The sequence below is a fragment of the Macaca nemestrina genome, chromosome 15, assembly GCF_043159975.1.
Source record: "Macaca nemestrina isolate mMacNem1 chromosome 15, mMacNem.hap1, whole genome shotgun sequence".
NCBI lineage: Eukaryota > Metazoa > Chordata > Mammalia > Primates > Cercopithecidae > Macaca > Macaca nemestrina.
The window spans coordinates 43,047,398-43,064,755 of NC_092139.1; the positions used below are offsets into that span (position 1 = coordinate 43,047,398).

At 39.5% G+C, this 17,358-nt stretch overlaps 1 protein-coding gene across 17 annotated transcripts in view; it reads left to right on the forward strand.

Annotated features, from left to right (window-relative positions):
• LOC105481530 (phospholipase C beta 4) overlaps window positions 1–17,358 on the forward strand; it is a 408,983-nt gene that overhangs the window by 315,509 nt on the left and 76,116 nt on the right. For all 17 annotated transcript variants that reach the window (XM_011741179.3, XM_071079654.1, XM_071079655.1 and 14 more), the window contains 6 exons: window positions 1,345–1,438; window positions 3,786–3,865; window positions 4,441–4,525; window positions 7,529–7,619; window positions 9,465–9,560; window positions 15,396–15,496. In XM_011741179.3, coding sequence (XP_011739481.1) covers window positions 1,345–1,438; window positions 3,786–3,865; window positions 4,441–4,525; window positions 7,529–7,619; window positions 9,465–9,560; window positions 15,396–15,496 — 547 coding nt within the window. The remainder of the gene's footprint in view (window positions 1–1,344; window positions 1,439–3,785; window positions 3,866–4,440; window positions 4,526–7,528; window positions 7,620–9,464; window positions 9,561–15,395; window positions 15,497–17,358) is intronic.

Sequence of the window (17,358 nt, forward strand, 5' to 3'; positions counted from 1 at the left end):
TCCCTTTAATGGATTATCATGGTCATTTAACCTTGAGAAAAGGACAATATCTCTTCCAGAAAAACCACTGGGCTCATGTTGAACTTGTTTTATTCTTTCACATCATGTCTGGTTCATTTGCAAAACCTGTAAGATCCAGCCTCAAAAGATCTACAGTCATCCAAAAGACTTTACTGTAAAAAGACTTTTCTTTACTGTAAATTTAAAATATGCCCCCAAAACCACAAAAAAAGAAAACATGTATATTGTAAGAAGTCATGTTGAGTTTTCTGTTGATTATAGGTATTCGTTATTAGCGCCATGCTCTAACCAATTGAGCTAACTGGCCATTGATTATAGGCATTTGTAAATTAGCTTTATTTGATGTAAAATTTAAAAATTTAGTTTTCTGAGGATAGAAATTATTGAAAATAGTTTTTGTTTTATAGAAACTGACAAATATTTCAGGTTTAAAATATGGCAAAAATAATGAAAGTGAAACATAAGAAATGTAGTTACATTATGATTTTTTTTCTTGGTTATCAATTAAATAATATTTTCTTTTAACTCACTATTTTTTTGGATATGGAAATACGTTGAAAGAAATTAACTGTGTTACTACTTCCATTTGCATACTTCCTCTGAATACTTGAGTATGAATCACTAAACATTTTCTGGAATGGCCAAAGTAACATCATCCAGCCTATCAAAATTAAAAGTAATTTTGATATTATCAAAAATCCAGCCCACATTCATATTTCCCCAGTTGTCCCCAACCAAATTGTCTTTTTTTTTTTTTTTTTTTTTTTTTTAAATTGAGACAGAGTCTTACTTTGTTGCCCAGGCTGGAGTGCAGTGGCGTGATGTCGGCTCACTGGAACCTCCCCTCCTGGGTTCAAGACATTCTCATGCCTCAGCCTCCCAGGTAGCTGGGATTATAGCCTCCCAAGTAGCCATCACACCTGGCTAATTTTTGTATTTTTAGTAGAGATAGGGTTTCGCCATGTTGGCCAGGCTGGTCTCCAACTCCTGACCTCAAGTGATCCGCCCACCTCGGCCTCACCACGCCTGGCCCCCAAATTGTCCCTTATTGCAGCTTTGTCACAAGTAGGATTTCATCCAGAACCATGATGCTTGTTATATTTCTTAAGTCTCTTAATCTCACTCAGACAATCCCTTTTTGATAATACCAACCAGATGAGAAGTATAATGTAGTTTTTACCTGTATATGCCATGAAACAATCAGGTTACTTATTCAATTTTCTGTTCTGTAAGAAAACAACTTATTTTTATGTCTTTCTTTTAATTTCTATACACACTATTTTATTGTAAAGTTTCAATATTGTAACTTCACTATGTCCCTAGATGTGTTGAACTTGACTGCTGGGATGGAAAAGGTGAAGACCAAGAACCAATAATAACTCATGGAAAAGCAATGTGTACAGATATCCTTTTTAAGGTAACTTTTAAAATAATTACACAGACTTTTCCAAACTCTGTAAAAATGCAGGAAATAGGGAGATAGAGAAGAGAAAACAAATGATTCATTTTCTCAAGCATTGTACCTTCATATTGTCTTCTTTCAGTCTTGAGGAAAAAGTCAAGACAAAGATCTTTTCCACTGAATGTCCCCTTCATGATACTTTTCCTGCTTTCAAATGGTGACTGTGTTATGTAACAAGGTTTCTCTGGCAGAGTTTACCTAGTTTTACTTACCTTAAAAACAGTGTCTCCTTTTGTTATGTACTTATTTGCTTATTTACTTTGCATTATTCCTAAAGGACTTCAAGGTGGCAGAAAAAAATAAATAGAATACAGGAATAAAATAGACGGTAAATAGGGCCTATACAAATAGGACAGGCTGGGTGTGGTGGCTCACGCCTGTAATCCCAGCACTTTGGGAAGCTGAGGTGGGCAGATCACCTGAGGTCGGGAGTTGGAGACCAGCCTGACCAACATGGAGAAACCCTGTCTCTAACAAAAATGCAAAATTAGCCAGTCATGGTGATGCACGTCTGTAATCCCAGCTACTCGGGAGGCTGAGGCAAGAGAATCGCTTGAACCTGAGAGGTGGAGGTTGCAGTGAGCCAAGATTGCACCGTTGCATTCTAGCCTGGGCAACAAGAGTGAAACTCCATCTCAATAAATAAATAAAATAATAAGAGAATAAGATAATGAGGTTAGACAAATCAAAAGAATGAAATTCTGTGGTTGGCGAATGTCAGCTACAGCTGTCTGTCAGTTTGGTGTAACTCAGGATAGATATTACAACACCAGGAGCAGCAGTTCTCAACTCCACCTACATGTGAAACAGCACCATGGGTATTTTCAACAACACAGGTGCCACTGGGCATGGTGGCTCTTGCCTGTAATCCCACCACTTTGGGTGGTGGAGGCAGGTGGATCACTTGACGTCAGGAGTTTGAGATCAGCCTGGCCAACATGGTAAAACCCAGTCTCTACTAAAAATACAAAAATTAGCTGGTGTGGTGGTGAGCACCTGTAATCCCAGCTGAGGTGGAGGCAGGAGAATTGCTTGAACCCGGGAGGCGGAGGTTGCAGTGAGCCCAGATCATGCCATTGCTCTCCAGCCTCAGCAACAGAGAGAGACTCTATCTCAAAACACACACACACACACACACACACACACACACACACACACACACAGATGTCTAGATGCTATGCATAGTATTTCTCTTAGCCAAGATGTTGGAGAGTTTTGACCAGCAATGAATTCAAGATAATATTTCCTGATATGTACCAAGAGTATATTCAAGTGGGAAGCCATGAATTTGCACAGCCAGGAAGAATAACTAAATGACTACCATAAGGAATGCCTCAATAAAATATTTCAAGATTATCTAACCTCGGGCTTTATCATGTCAAATGGATTTGCCTAGATAACTATTGTGAAATATTTCTCTGATTAACTGAATGACGAGATTTGCCCTGTGATTAGCTACAAACCACTAAGAATTTGGGGATTTTTACCAAATACAATGCTCTGGTTGTAGAAGTGCTGGTTTGAAGCCTTCCTTTCTCAAGCTAAGCAGAGGCAGGGCCAACCGTCTCTTAAAGCCTCTCCTATTTCATGGAGAATAGTGAAAAGAGAAGATTATGTTTAGCTCCTTCAAATGTTGTTTTCTATAATTAAGCTCTGTGTTACAGATGGGGGGTCCAGAACACTTTACTGATTCACTTACATGTTGTCTGACCAACCAGAACCCCTTCCCCCGACCTTGTAACCAGGCTAATAGGAAACAAGGGATACTGTAAATGTCACATGAATACACAGAGGTCTACATCAAGTTAATGAAGTATAGCCCAAGACTGATTTCCAAACACAGAGGAAAGTCAGTAAAAGCCTCCAACAGTCCTTAGGTTACTGCCCACAGTTTTCTGCACGAGGTGGGGAGGAATCATACAGTGGTCTGGAGTGAGAGCCTCTGTGCCAGAGATCACCTGCTCCTCAAGAAGAAAGGTGGACTCTGAACTCCTGGCTTGGCAGATTAACAAGCCGGAAACTGGCATGCCACTTAGGTGAAATCTCTTGTAAGTTAATAGCACCATAATTCTGGAGAAGTAAAAGATAGCTTAAAAATTGTCATTAACCATTAACTGCACCGTGGCTGTAACCACAGGGAACTCAACCTGTAGAGGTATTGAGATAGATGGGGGCTCCAGGTCTGAATTGCTGGAACTGACTTCCTGAAAGACTCAATTAATAGTCTCTGAATAGTGTTAGGTGCCTTAATTTTTTTGCTGTTTTCTCTCATTAACCCTTTTTTTTTTTTTTGTCTTTAAAGGATGTAATTCAAGCCATCAAGGAAACTGCATTTGTCACATCAGAATATCCTGTAATTCTCTCCTTTGAAAATCACTGCAGGTATAATGATCCATTCTGCCTCAAGTCTCTGTGTGGTATTGTTTCCTAACCCCTAATGCCCACTCCTGCTCTACATCTTTTTAAATAGCTGAGTAGTTTGTTTTGTGAACTACCAAGTTCAAATAATCCTCCAGCAAGGACACCTACTCTTACGCAAAGCAAAAAACATTTAAAAAAAAAAAAAACATAAAAAAACCAGTCTTGCCCCTACCAAACCAAATCATTTTAATGTGTTTCAGAAATACTTGTTCCGAACAAAAGTTCAGAGATTGGGACACCTTACTTAAAGTTCCATTGAGTTGGAAGATGTGGCAGTATATTTGAAATCAGATTTGATTAACTTGAAAGACATTTTTTATTCTTCTTTCCAGCTCTTAGTTTTGGAACAGAATCTCCTTCTCCGTCTTTTAAAATTATACCAGTTAAAGTTTTTGGTACATCTCACATTAGCATTAAGAGGACAATCGTGCATTTTGCCAAGTGAGAATCTTAATTGCCTAGGAATGGGTGCTTTTTATTCTTGGACGGTTAATGGGTGTTTGAATTTACAAATGCCACTTTTTTTTTCTCTCCAGCAAATATCAACAGTACAAGATGTCCAAATATTGCGAAGATCTATTTGGAGATCTCCTGTTGAAACAAGCGCTTGAATCACATCCAGTATGTATTTTTAGCAAACCATATTTCTAGCATGAATGGATTTGTTTTGAAAATTTCTGAGGGGTCAAGCAGTACTGGAGGACTAATGCTAAAGATCTTCATATTTATTTAAATTCTTTGGTACAGAAAGCTTACATCATGCTTCAGAGGGATGTAAAGAGACACAAAATAAACATCTGGTTCAATTTAATTTGGAGGATCTTTGGGTCTTATGGTTTTTCAGATCTCAGTCTTAAAATTTCATAAAGCACCCAGGCCACGAGTCCAGATTCAGGTCAGTCATTCTCAACTTCAGTTACACGTTAGAATCACCTGCAAAACTGTTAAAAACACCTGTTCCAGGGCCCCACTCAGAGACTGATTTAATTGATGCAGGGTCAGGCCTGAGCATGGTGTTTTAAAAGCCCTCCAGGTGAACTGTCTATGCACTCAGGATTCAGAACCCATGGGAGCCTGATGCTGTGGAAAGTGCCCTGAATTGATGTCATGGCATCCTGAAGTTCACATTCCTAACTCCAAAATAAATCATTGGGCAATGTTACACATGCATTTTTGAACTTCATTTTACACCTGCTAATTTCTTCATAAAGCGAAGAACATTAACCTGTGCTCCATAGATAGGCTTTATGAGATCTATGAATTCATTCTAATTGCATGCAATTTTTTTGTATATACTCATTCTAGAGAGTTAATCACATTTTTATAAGGATCCATGACCTCCAAGAAATTAAGATCCACAGTCACAAGATGTTATGAGCTCCAAGGCAGCTAATGAAATCAAAGTAGAAAGACCTGCTATTGACAAGCAGCACCTGATGGGCTCAAACCTGGTAGTTTGAGGTAGTGGCATAAGAACATCACAGCAAGTGACAGCAGGAAGGTGCTTTGTACTGCATGTAAACACTTTAGGTGGTTTAACAATGAGGTTCTTTTCAGAAGTGTGTCTATGGGAACTGAAAAAAATATGAGAGACAAGGATATCTGTATCCTTTGCCCCCCTTCCTTCTTCTCTTGAACTTGCAGAAGCAGTTGCTGCAGGTGACCTGCCCATATCCTTACAGTGCCTCCTGTTTCCCTGAACACTGGCCTGATTTTCCACTGCCAACATCCGCAGCTTCTTGCCTGAGAGTGAGCTCTGGTCACTGGAGCCTGCTCTGCCACACATGAAAGATAGACCAGCAGTGCCAGGGAATTATCATCCCTCTCCCATACTTCATCCCTCCTGAGGTGGGATAACCCTGAGCACCTGCTCTTCTCTGCCTCCCAGGGTTTCCCAGCAGAATCGTGCTCCAGCTGGCTGCAGTGATAACTTGCTTGGTAACACACCCTTGATGGGCCGCCTGTTTTCTTTTTCTCACTTCCCCACACCTCTGTTGGAGTTTCCTTCCAAGTAGATGACCTGGTGCAATAATACTTTTCTCTGAGGCTGTTTCTAAGGGAACCCAAACAAGAAACAGCTCTGATTTATTTTATTTATTTATTTTTACCTAGGCCCTCTGTTTATTTTCATGATTGGGTTAAGGTGATTGCTTTTGGGGAAAGATCACTGTATTCTTAGTGAAGTGATGTGCACATATTCTTTCCAGCTGAAGGCTGTCCAGGTTCTTGGCATCTTGAACAAAGAATTGGGCAAAATGCACAAACAAAGCAAGGAAAGAATGAAGCAACAAAAGCAGAGATTTATCGAAAATGAAAGTAGACTCCACAGGGTGGGAGGGGCCTGAGCAGAGGGGCTCAAGAGCCCCGTTACAGAATTTTCTGGGGTTTAAATACCCTCTAGAAGTTTCCATTGGTTACTTAGTGTCTGCCCTATGTAAGTGAATAGGATGAAGTAAAGTTATACAGTCATTTACTCAGTGTACATCCCATGTAAATGGAGAGGATATTTCCCATCGTAGCTGAAGTGTGTCCATTTGATTTAGTTCTAGGAAGTCAGCATGAATAGGCCTTATGTTCCCTGCCTCTAGACCCTGTTCTCCTTTGAATACAGGACAGGTGTTTTGGGAAGCATAAGTAATATAAATGGGAATAAGACCTGCTCCTGGAGCTAAAGAGCTTTCAACCTTGGGAGTGGGAGGAGGACACAAACGTGAACACATAACTAGAAAAGAAGGTGGCCTATGATGCTTTATTTGTTGGAGGTGTCCTGGTACAAGAGAGGTCACTGGGGAATGGGCCAGTGATCTTCCTTACACCAGGCTGCTGGAAGGAAACAGCATTTCAACAAAGGGTTTTATTGGAGGCAAGACAGACATATGAGTGCACAGTGCTTTACATATAATAAGTAGTATAAAAGCAAGTTTTGAAAATGAATGGATGGGTGGAAGGGTGGGTGGGTGGGCATATAGAAAGATGGGTGGAGGAATGGGAAATGGATGACTAGATACAGGACGGTTCTGTAGATCAGAGGTGACAGCATGCAGGGACATCTCCTTTGCATATATGTATCTAAGCAAATGATGCTGTAGTCAAGTTCAGATTCCAGGAATTGGAACAACTCTGTTCTTGATTCCCTTATCAAACCCACTAAACCACAATCTCAAGTGTTGAGGGTTGGGTCAGCCTACTGAGCAGACAGGTTTACTATACAGCCTGACCCTTGGGAGGATTTGGGGGGGCCTCTAACTTGGGAAAGCCAATTCTGACCCCAGCCGTCAATCATCCCTTGCACTTTACCAGATACTTAAAAGGTGCAAGGCCCTCAGGGGAGCAGGAACCCCTCCCCCGCACATCCTGGGCCAGACCCCTGCTCCACTGGGGAGGTTGGAGCAGCTCTGCACACCTCTGGAAACTGTGGATTTCAAGTTTGCAGCACTGGTCTAAGGGAAAGCTGAATGAGTGTGCTAACTTGGGTTGGGGAGTGAAAACGGAAGGCTGTGCTGCCTGCCATCTAGTGGGTGTTGGGTTGCATCACTCCCAGGCCTCCCAGGCTCCTCCTGGGCTGGGAAGGAGAATGGAGAAGCACAGGCCTTCCTTAATTCAGCTCTTTCTGTTTCTCTCTAGCTTGAACCAGGCAGACCTTTGCCATCCCCCAATGACCTCAAAAGAAAAATACTCATAAAAAACAAGAGGCTGAAACCTGAAGTTGAAAAAAGTAAGTGAAATACACACATATTAATGGAAGCAAGTATAACACGTATGGACGTTTCAGCTGTTTAGAATTCAATTTATTTTAAAACCACTGATTTTGGGGGAAAGGATGTAGGGGTGATGTTACAGGTACTTTTCAGAGCAAGATCGCCACATTTCCATTTAAGTTTAATTTCCACATCAATTAATTCATGCAGTAGGAAAAGCATATTTATATATTCATATGTCAGAATTTGGAGGGGGCCCAAGGAAAAATGAGAGGAAAGTAGAAGCATTTTAGAATTTCTCAAGATACAAGGAACCAGCATTTTATAATATTACACACTCTAAAGTCCTCATAAGTTTCCCTTTTCAGTTTGCCCCTGTGCTCCAAACATATCTAGGGATACTAGGTACATAAGAGTATGTGACTGTGTATATGTGAATAGAGATCTAGAGACAAATGATTTTATATAGTCATGTTTCCTTTTATTCTCCCAGGATGATTTCCTTGAAAATATTTTCTTCCAGAGTATATCTTAGTTCAGTGAATTAATGGTATCAAATATTGGCATGGTTACACTGCATTTTCCCCCCAAGTATTCTAAATGAAAAATTTTAAATTATGTTAATGGCAGTTTATTTTATTACAAAAGCAATAATGCCATAGAAAAATCAAGACAATGAAAAGTATAAGAAAGTAACAGCACTAACATGTATTATACACATATTCATATACTATAGACACATGTACGTAATGTACATGTCTAGGTATATACCTACATTTTTAACATAATTGAGATAATATTAATGGTACTGATTTTTAATTTTTAAAATTTAACCAGGTAAGTATACTTACATCAGCAGGATATAAATCTACATACTAACTTTAATCCTAATGTATGAAACACTATATAGAATTTAATATCTATTACATAGAATTGTATGCATTTATTATAGCATGATGTAACCAGTCCCAAGTTGATGGATTTTCACTACTATAAACATGCTTGAATGTTATTTTGTATGTTTGTGCAACCCTCTCCTTGAAATCAATTGGTGCGATTAGAGTTATTCACCCAAAGCATATACATATTTTATATTGTGATATAGTTTGTTATGCTTTCTTTTAGGAAAGTTCTACCAACTTAGACTCTTCACCAGTCATATATGAGAGTGCCTGTTTCCCACCAATATCCTTAATGCTGGCTGTTGGCCATTTTTAAATGTGTGTCCAACTCATAGAAAAAAAGTGGTACCTTAGGGGTTTTGTTATTTGTGTATCTTTAATAACTAGTTTTTTGCATATTATGATTTGTGGTTTGTCCCTACATGTTTTCCAATTTTTATTATTTCATTTACCTTTATCTTTCTGACTTACAGAAAAATATTAGTCTTATTTTGCATAGTACGATATAATCCCAGTTAAATCCGTTGCAAATATTTTTTTCCTGAGGTTTTGTTGCCAACCTGCCTATTTTCTGTCAATTCCCCATGACTGTTCATAAACCTTGGTCTGTGCCAGATTCTCCAAATTATAGGCTTTTGTTATCTAGCCTTAAATTCTTTACAAGGACCGAACCTCCTCTCAAACTTGGTGACCAGAATTTTGGTCATTTCACCCATGACCCCGCAATTCTTCATCATGTGTGTATAAGGTGGTCGTTACAGGTTTCTTACAAGGTCAGGACCACCAGGAATGGGCGAAAGAGAGATCACTGCTGAACCTTAGGAACATGGCGCACTTGGTGCCTGAACATTCTGTTTCCTCTCCCTTTTCATGTCCTCCTTCTCAGTGTCGATCTGAAGGCTTAGGGTTTGTATGTCAACTAGCATCTGTCACCATCTCTTTGCATGTTTTTGCTAACAGAACAGCTGGAAGCTTTGAGAAGCATGATGGAAGCTGGAGAATCTGCCTCCCCAGCAAACATCTTAGAGGATGATAATGAAGAGGAGATCGAAAGTGGTGAGCTGTTTGCTTTTATTTTAAGTTACATGCTTCAAAAATACTTTTTAAATAAGAAAACCAGGCTGGACACAGTGGGGCAAGCCCATAATCCCAGCACTTGGGGAGGCCGAGGTGGGAGGATTGCTTGAGCCCAGGAGTTCAAGACCAGCCTGGGCAACATTTTCATAGAGATGAGACCCCATCTCTACAAAAAATAAAAAATTAGCCAAGCGTGGTGGCCTGTGTCTGTAGTCCCAGCTACTGGAGAGGCTGAGGCAGTAGGATCCTTTGAGCCCAGAAGTTCAAGGCTGCAGTGAGCTGTCATTGCACCACTGCACTCTAGCCTGGGCAACAGACTGAGGCCTTGTTTCAAAAATACATGAGTAAGAAAACCAGGAATTTCTTTCAGAAGACCCTTATATATAATAATGCTGTTTTAATTCTTAATAGTAATATTTTGGTGTTCTTGGTATTTTGCCAAATACTTCCAATTTTTTCTGACGACTAAATTTTAATGGCCTTGTCATCTCCCTTCCTATTGGTCATTCAGCTATTCAGCAGAAATTCATAGCCAGAGAATCCTTGAGCACTTGCTGTAGTAGGCAGAGGAAACAATATAAAGAATATTTTGCAATCCCTGTCTATAGACAAAAGCATGAACTTCAGTCTTGTTAATGATGATAGTAGAGAGGCAAGTAATTTAAGAGACCCTCAGGCAAATAACTGGTTTGTCTGCACAAAGTGAACTGGAAATCCAAAGCTGGTATTAAAATTTCAAGTTCAAATTCCTTCAAATAACCAGCTCACCAGAATTATCTCTGTGAAGCTAGATAATTTTAGGAAGGCAGTCTTGCTTAAAATATTTGAATATGTGCTACTACCTTCTCTTTTACTTTGATCACATAGCAGCAATCATAATGTTCAGATGTAAATGGGTCATTTGAGAGTTTCGGGGTGATTTTAGAGAATTATTTGTTCGTTATATATCATGAGAATTGATGAACAAAATGACGAGGACTTGCGTTGGTTATACAATGCTTTGGGTTTATATACAGGCATACCTTAGAAATATTGCAGATTGAGTTCTAGACCCCTACAATGAAGTAAATATTGCAAAAAAGTGATTCACAGGAATTTTTGTTTCCCAGTGCATACAGAGATTATATTTACACTGTACTATAGGCTATTAAGTGTTCAATAATAGCATTATGTCCAAAAATGTAACTTAATTAAAAAATATCTATTGCTAAAAAATGCTATTATCTAAACCTGCATCAAATTGAAATCTTTTTGTAGAGTGTCTTGCCTTGAGTGAACAGTGAGGTAGTTGCCAAAGATTGGGGTGGCTGTGGTAATTTTTTAAAATAAGACAACAATGAAGTTTGCTGCATCAATTGACCCTTCCTTTCACAAAAGATTTCTCTGTAGCACGCAGCGCCATTTGATGACACTTTACCCAGAGCAGAGCTTCTTTCAAAATTGAAGCCAATCCTCTCAAACCTTGCTGTGATGCCTTCTCAACTAGGTTTATGTAATATTTTACATCCTTTGTTGTCATTTCAACAATGCTCATGGTATCTTTACCTGGAGTAGATTCCATCTCAAGAAACCACCTTCTTTGCTCATTCATAAGAAACAACTCCTCATCTGTTTAAGTTTTATCATGAAATTGCAGCAATTCAGCCCCATGTTCAGGCTCCTTTTCAAATTCTAGTTCTCTTACTCTTTCTACCACCTTTGCAGTGACTTCCTCCACTGAAGTCTTGAACCTCTCAACGTCATCCATGGGAGTCTCCCAAACTCCTATGAACGTTGATATTTTTACCTCTTCCCATAATTGTGAGTGTTCTTAATGGCATCTAGAATGGTGAACACCAGAAGCTTTTCAGTTTACGTTGCCCAGATCCATCAAAGGACTCTCTCTTTTAGGAAGGTTAGATGTAGAGTTAAAAATCCGAAAGCTGAAAGAATTAACTAACCTTATTCAAGACTCCTTAATAAAGACTCCTGACTGGAACAGACTTTATAAGTGACTCAGTTGCATGTCCAGTCCTTGGGTTTGACATTACTCCCAGAGAAAAGTCGTAATGACTATACTTTCATTTGTTTTATGTGGCAGGGAGGGTCTAGGGGGCTAAAGATATCTGATACAACTCAGTTGATATTTGTTATTATGGTCATCTGTTGCTATGCAATAAACCTTCCCCAAATTTAGGGGCTTATAACAACACCTTATCATTTTCTGTCATAATTCTGTGGATCATCTGGGCTCAGGTTGGTGGTTCTCCCTTGGGTTTCTCATGCTGTTGTCGGCAGATGACATCTGGGGCTGACTGGTTCCCTTGGACGGGTTATCCAGGACGGCTCGCTCACATGCTGGCAGTGGATGCTGGCTGAACGCTGGGAGCTCAGCGGGGCCTTACTGACCATAGTACCCCTGTGGCCTCTCTGTGGTTTGGGCTTCTCACAGCACAATGGTTAAGTTCCCCAGATGGAACATCTAAGAGCCAGTGTCCCAAGAGGCAGGAAGCAGAAGCTGCTAAATTATTTAAGAGCTAGGCCTGGAACTGGTGCAGTATCATTTCCTCTATGTTTTATTCATCAAAGCAGTCTCAGGGCCAGCCCAAATTCAAGAGGGTGAGTGAGTGACAAGGTCACGTTGCATAAGAGCACAGAGGAAGGCAGATGTTATGGCAGCTGTCTTTGGAAAATATAGTCAGCCATGATGCCGACTGTATTTTTCACATTTTTTGCAAATAATAAACCTAAACAAGATTTAAGAAAAATATATTGACAGAAATATATTTCAAACGATCAAGAAAATACTCCTAAGATGCAAAAAAGATGACTATTCAGTAAAACCTGTTCCTTTAATTTAAATTTCATAGATGGTAATTAAAATATGTAAGGTATTACTGATACAATAATCCAGTAAAACACACTGTAGAAATAATAGAATAAATTAACAAGAAAACAATGTTAATAATAATTAACTACCATCGTTGTACCAACAGTGGACCAGGCACTTTACATTACAGCCTTATCTAATCTGTATACAGCCTGATGAAATGGGTATTACTATTATTTTGTTTGTTTGTGTGTTTGTTTTGAGACAGAGTCTCACTCTGTTGCCCAGGCTGGAGTGCAGTGGCGCGATCTCAGCTCACTGCAAGCTCCGCCTCTGAAATGGGTATTATTACACCAATTTTTCAGATGAGGGGACTAAAGCTTAGAGAGGTAACATATTTTGCACATGATCCCACAGCGGGCAAGTGATAGCACTAAGATTCAATCCCGGAGCTACCTGATTCCAGGGTCAAGACTTTTTGTACCTTACAGTACTGCCCTTTCAATTTACAGGAATATGGTAAAAACATAGATATGCAAGAATACTTTTTTAGAAAGGAGAAATAATAGAACGAATGAAAGTCAAAGATGTATTGTTTCCTAAACACACACAGTCATGTAAAATGAGCATCAGTATGGCTTCATGTATTATTAAAGGTGCTTTCCCACCATCTACATACATATGGTAATTATTCCTCCAGGCAGAAAAAGATTTGCCTCCAGTGACTCCCATGCTATTCCAAAATATACTTGAGATTTGGGTTAAGTTTTAACAGAAATAACCACATGATTTAGTATACCAGTAGGAAAGTACCTAAGGACAGAATCATCCACCTAAATGGCACAAGGCTCCTGTTACACCTGTTATGTATGTGATTCTTAGGTTGCCTCAGTAACACTTGGTTTTGGTTCTGGTCAACCAGTTGGCTGTAATTACCTTAGTACCACTGTATGAATCTACTATGTATGTGTGACTAGAGTCTCTAATTTAAATACATCAGCATAGCAGGCAAGGGGAAACCAAGCATAGTTCAAGAGGGGAGGCCTGCCTGGAGGCTGTAGAAAATAGAAAAGGCTTTCAGTCAGTGAAAACAGGTGCCCAGGCATTAGGCTGGATTTAGATTCAGAAGGACACATGGCTCCCAGGATAGGAGACAAGTAGTGGGGAATATCAAAATTGTATGTGGTTATAGGTGTGTCTGTGCATATATGCACACTCAGAAAGTGATCATGTATTCATACAATTCTCTTAAAGTGGTTATTGAGTCTCTACCACTTGTTTGGAGCATGTCCCTTGCCTTCAAGTCATTTACTTCTGTATGGGCAGTTTAGACTAGACATACACGAAATGAAAATTTAATAGTGACCTGAGAAGTTTTGAAATCTTGGTTATTGACTGTAGGTCATGGAAACCTAGTCCTGGAAGAATTGTGCTAAGAATTCAGGAGACAGGTAGATCCATTATCTTGATCTGTGATTTCAAACAAGTAAAATCATATCTCTGCATCTATTTCCTCATTTATAAGTAAAGACAGATGCTAGATTAGATTATTTTAAGACGTATTCCAGTTCCTCAAATCCTTTTCTTCCTGCCTAAGCCTTACAATGACCCAATTTTTGTTATTGTTGTTGTATGGATTTTGTTTTTTTAATTGTCTGCCTCTAGAATATCCCTTCATCAGAATTATTAGCTTCAGACGAGGAAGGTGGCTGTTTCTTTCCCTCACCCTTTTCCTATGCCTGGAGAGATACTTCACAAAATAAAACAGTCTGTCAGGAAATTCTGAATCCAGATACTACCAGTTGAAAGATACCACTGTTTTATCATGACTAAGAAAGAAAAAATAGTTTCCATTCACTGGAAAAAACCATCAGTTGAAGAACATATTACAACATCAGAAATATTAAAATACAACAAAGTACATCTCAGAATCAGTGAAATCATTTTTCATTTACTCCTGTTCTTTCATTTTCCTTTGTACTTTTAAACATGCTTTAAAAAAAAGTCTCTCATTCTTATGGGTCTGCTTGTCTCCTTTATGAGTTTATTCTCAGAACTTATTTTAGTGGGTTTTTTTGTTTTGTTTTTACAGTAAAGTTCCCTCATGCCCTGTGGTGTGACCATGTGGATTTGTATTGTCCTCATCCTGAGGTCTATGGGATTCTCCTGATGCTGGCTAGATTTTAGGCAAATTCTTTGTCTGGGAATTACTACAAATGGTAATTGTGTGGATCCAAATCTCACCTCAGCATGTTGTACATTTTCCAGCAGGTAGTTCTTTTTTTTTTCCCACGAACATCCTGGGTGGATTCTGGCATTCTTGTCACTTTCCTGGACCAATGAACACAGTGTGTGTGCTTCCTTTCACAGACCAGACCATGCTCCAGGGACACCAGCTTTATTTGGCACCCACTTCCATTTCTCCTCCTACTTGAGCCTGACAAATGAGCCCTGAGCCTTTGAAACCTACGCTAATTTGACAAATAGTTTGCAGGAGTAGCACAATCCTTCTGAGGCCTTTCCTTTCTCTACCACTCCAGTCTTTATGCCCATAACATTCAAGTGGACATTTTAGTCTCTTTCAAAATTATCTGATGTATTTTTTTCTTCCATCTTCTTATTTTCTGTAGATGTCATGAAATATCAAAACACCCTTTTGTGAGTCACAGATATTCCTGCAGTGTTTGAGGCTTTCATTTTTAGAATTAGTGTACTAGGATAGAAGTAGCCATCCAGTTAAGAAAAATTTATTAAGCATCAAGCATGTCAAACCACATTTTAGGTGCAGGAGAAATAATACGTGACAAGATGTGCTCCTTGACCTTGAATAGGTAAGAGTTTAGTGAGAGTTTTACTTGAAAAAATACTGCATATATAAATGTCCCCATTTTCTTTTAGCATCCTTTTTCTCTAAAAGTGCTTATGTTCTACCCAAGATTGTGAACAAAGTCTGACTACTTGGCAGTGGTTTGGCTTCATGGATTTTCCATTTGTCTTTCACACAGCTGACCAAGAGGAGGAAGCTCACCCCGAATTCAAATTTGGAAATGAACTTTCTGCTGATGACTTGGGTCACAAGGAAGCTGTTGCAAATAGCGTCAAGAAGGTCAGAGTTCCCTTTCTTTCATCACTCTCAAGAGGTAGCAGCTGTTATTTATGAAATTTTGGCAATGTGAGAACCACAAGAGAATAAAGTAACCTATAATTCCCCTTCTAAATTGCTTAGGATACAAGTCTGTGCTGGGTGACCAGAACTTGACACATACACAATATTAACTTTAAAAGGAAATGTAAATTACTCAGTAGTCAGAGTCAGTGTTAACCACTACCCATTTGGCCAGTGTCCTCTAAATATTAAAATTTATTGCGTTATTGTAGCTGGGGAGGGAGAAAACGACAGCATCCCAGGGGTAAGGTTTAATCTTGAATTCATCAGGAAAATGACCCCTGAACATCCTGAGTCTAGCCCTCATTCAAGAACTAGTCCTGCTAATTGTATACCTTTCCCCTAAAGTAGAGTAAGCATAAACATGTTTCCAAATATTCAGCCAAGGAAAATAGTTATTCATGTACTTACCTTTTGTCAGGCATAGTCTAGGTCATAATGACCCAACAGGGTAAAACACACTTGCCTTCTGCCCTTAGGCAGTTCATGGCCCCTGTAGTTTAGGGAAAGGGATCAGAAACAACAAAGAAACAAGTAGTCAAATAACCATATAATTACAACTTGTGATAAGAGCAATTATGAATATCAACATGAGTGCTGAAGAATAATGAAGTAGAAAGAATAAGGAAACCAGAATGCGAAGGGTCAAGAGGAATTGGCCATGCACAGAGACAGAGGAATCACTTTCCATGTGGAAGGACCACAATAACATCAGCAAGGGCTGTGAGTAGAGTGGCTTGAGTGAGAGTGGAGAGAGACAAGATGAGATGGGGCAGGTAGGTGGGAACTGGGTGATGTAGGATTTTGGAGGCTATTATGAGAAATTCAAATATTAAGTGAAATGTGACACTACTGAAAACATTTAGAAAAGGGGGCAGTGTAGCTTGATTCAAGTTTTAAAATATTGCTGTGGTTGCCATATGGAGACTAGTTTAGGAGGAAACAAGAGTGGAAGCAGGAAATGCAGTGAGGACAGGCTGCTGCTCTAGGCCAGACAAGAGTCCCCGATGGTCAGACCAGACAATGGATACAGAAAGGACTGAGTGGCTTCAAGACATGTTGAGAAATGGGACAGCCTACTGATGGATGGAATGTGGGAATGAGAGAGAAAGAAGTGAGATGACCCTCTAGTGTCCTTGTTTGAGGTACTGGGTAGGTGGTGGTACCATTTACTGGCATGGAGAAGACCGAAAGAGAAAGAACTCAGGAGCTGCAAATGGGATGACTATTTGATATGCCTGTTAAGTATTCAATGGGAGGTGTTCATATAGCATTGCCATCTGACTCTCTCTCTGGGTTCATTTCCTAACTGTCTAACTTTGGGTAAGTTACTTAACCTCTGTGTACCTTAGTTTCCTCATCTGCAAAGTGAAAACGATAACACCTATTTCATGGGGTCACTGTGAAGAGTGGATGGTTTGTGACATGTCAAGAGCTTAGCGTGGTGCCTGGCACATGGTAACTCCTATAAAGGTATTAGTTGCTGGAATATTATCATCCTTTTCATCTTTATCATTGTCATTATCCTCATGATCACTGGCGTCATCATCATGCGTATATAGAAGACAGGTTGAGCTAGAGATACAAGTTGGGAGTTCAAGAGATCGTATTTGAAATAATGGAAATACTGAGATGATTCACAGGGAAAGGTGGAAAAGAAGGTCCAAGTGGAGCCCTAGTTAAAGGTGGAGCCAGAAAAGAAGAGCAAGATGTGGCCAGAGAAGTAGGAGGGAAATTAGGCAGTGACACCAAGAAAACCAAGAAAGAGGACAGTGTTAACAGAAGGACTGAGTGGTTGACTG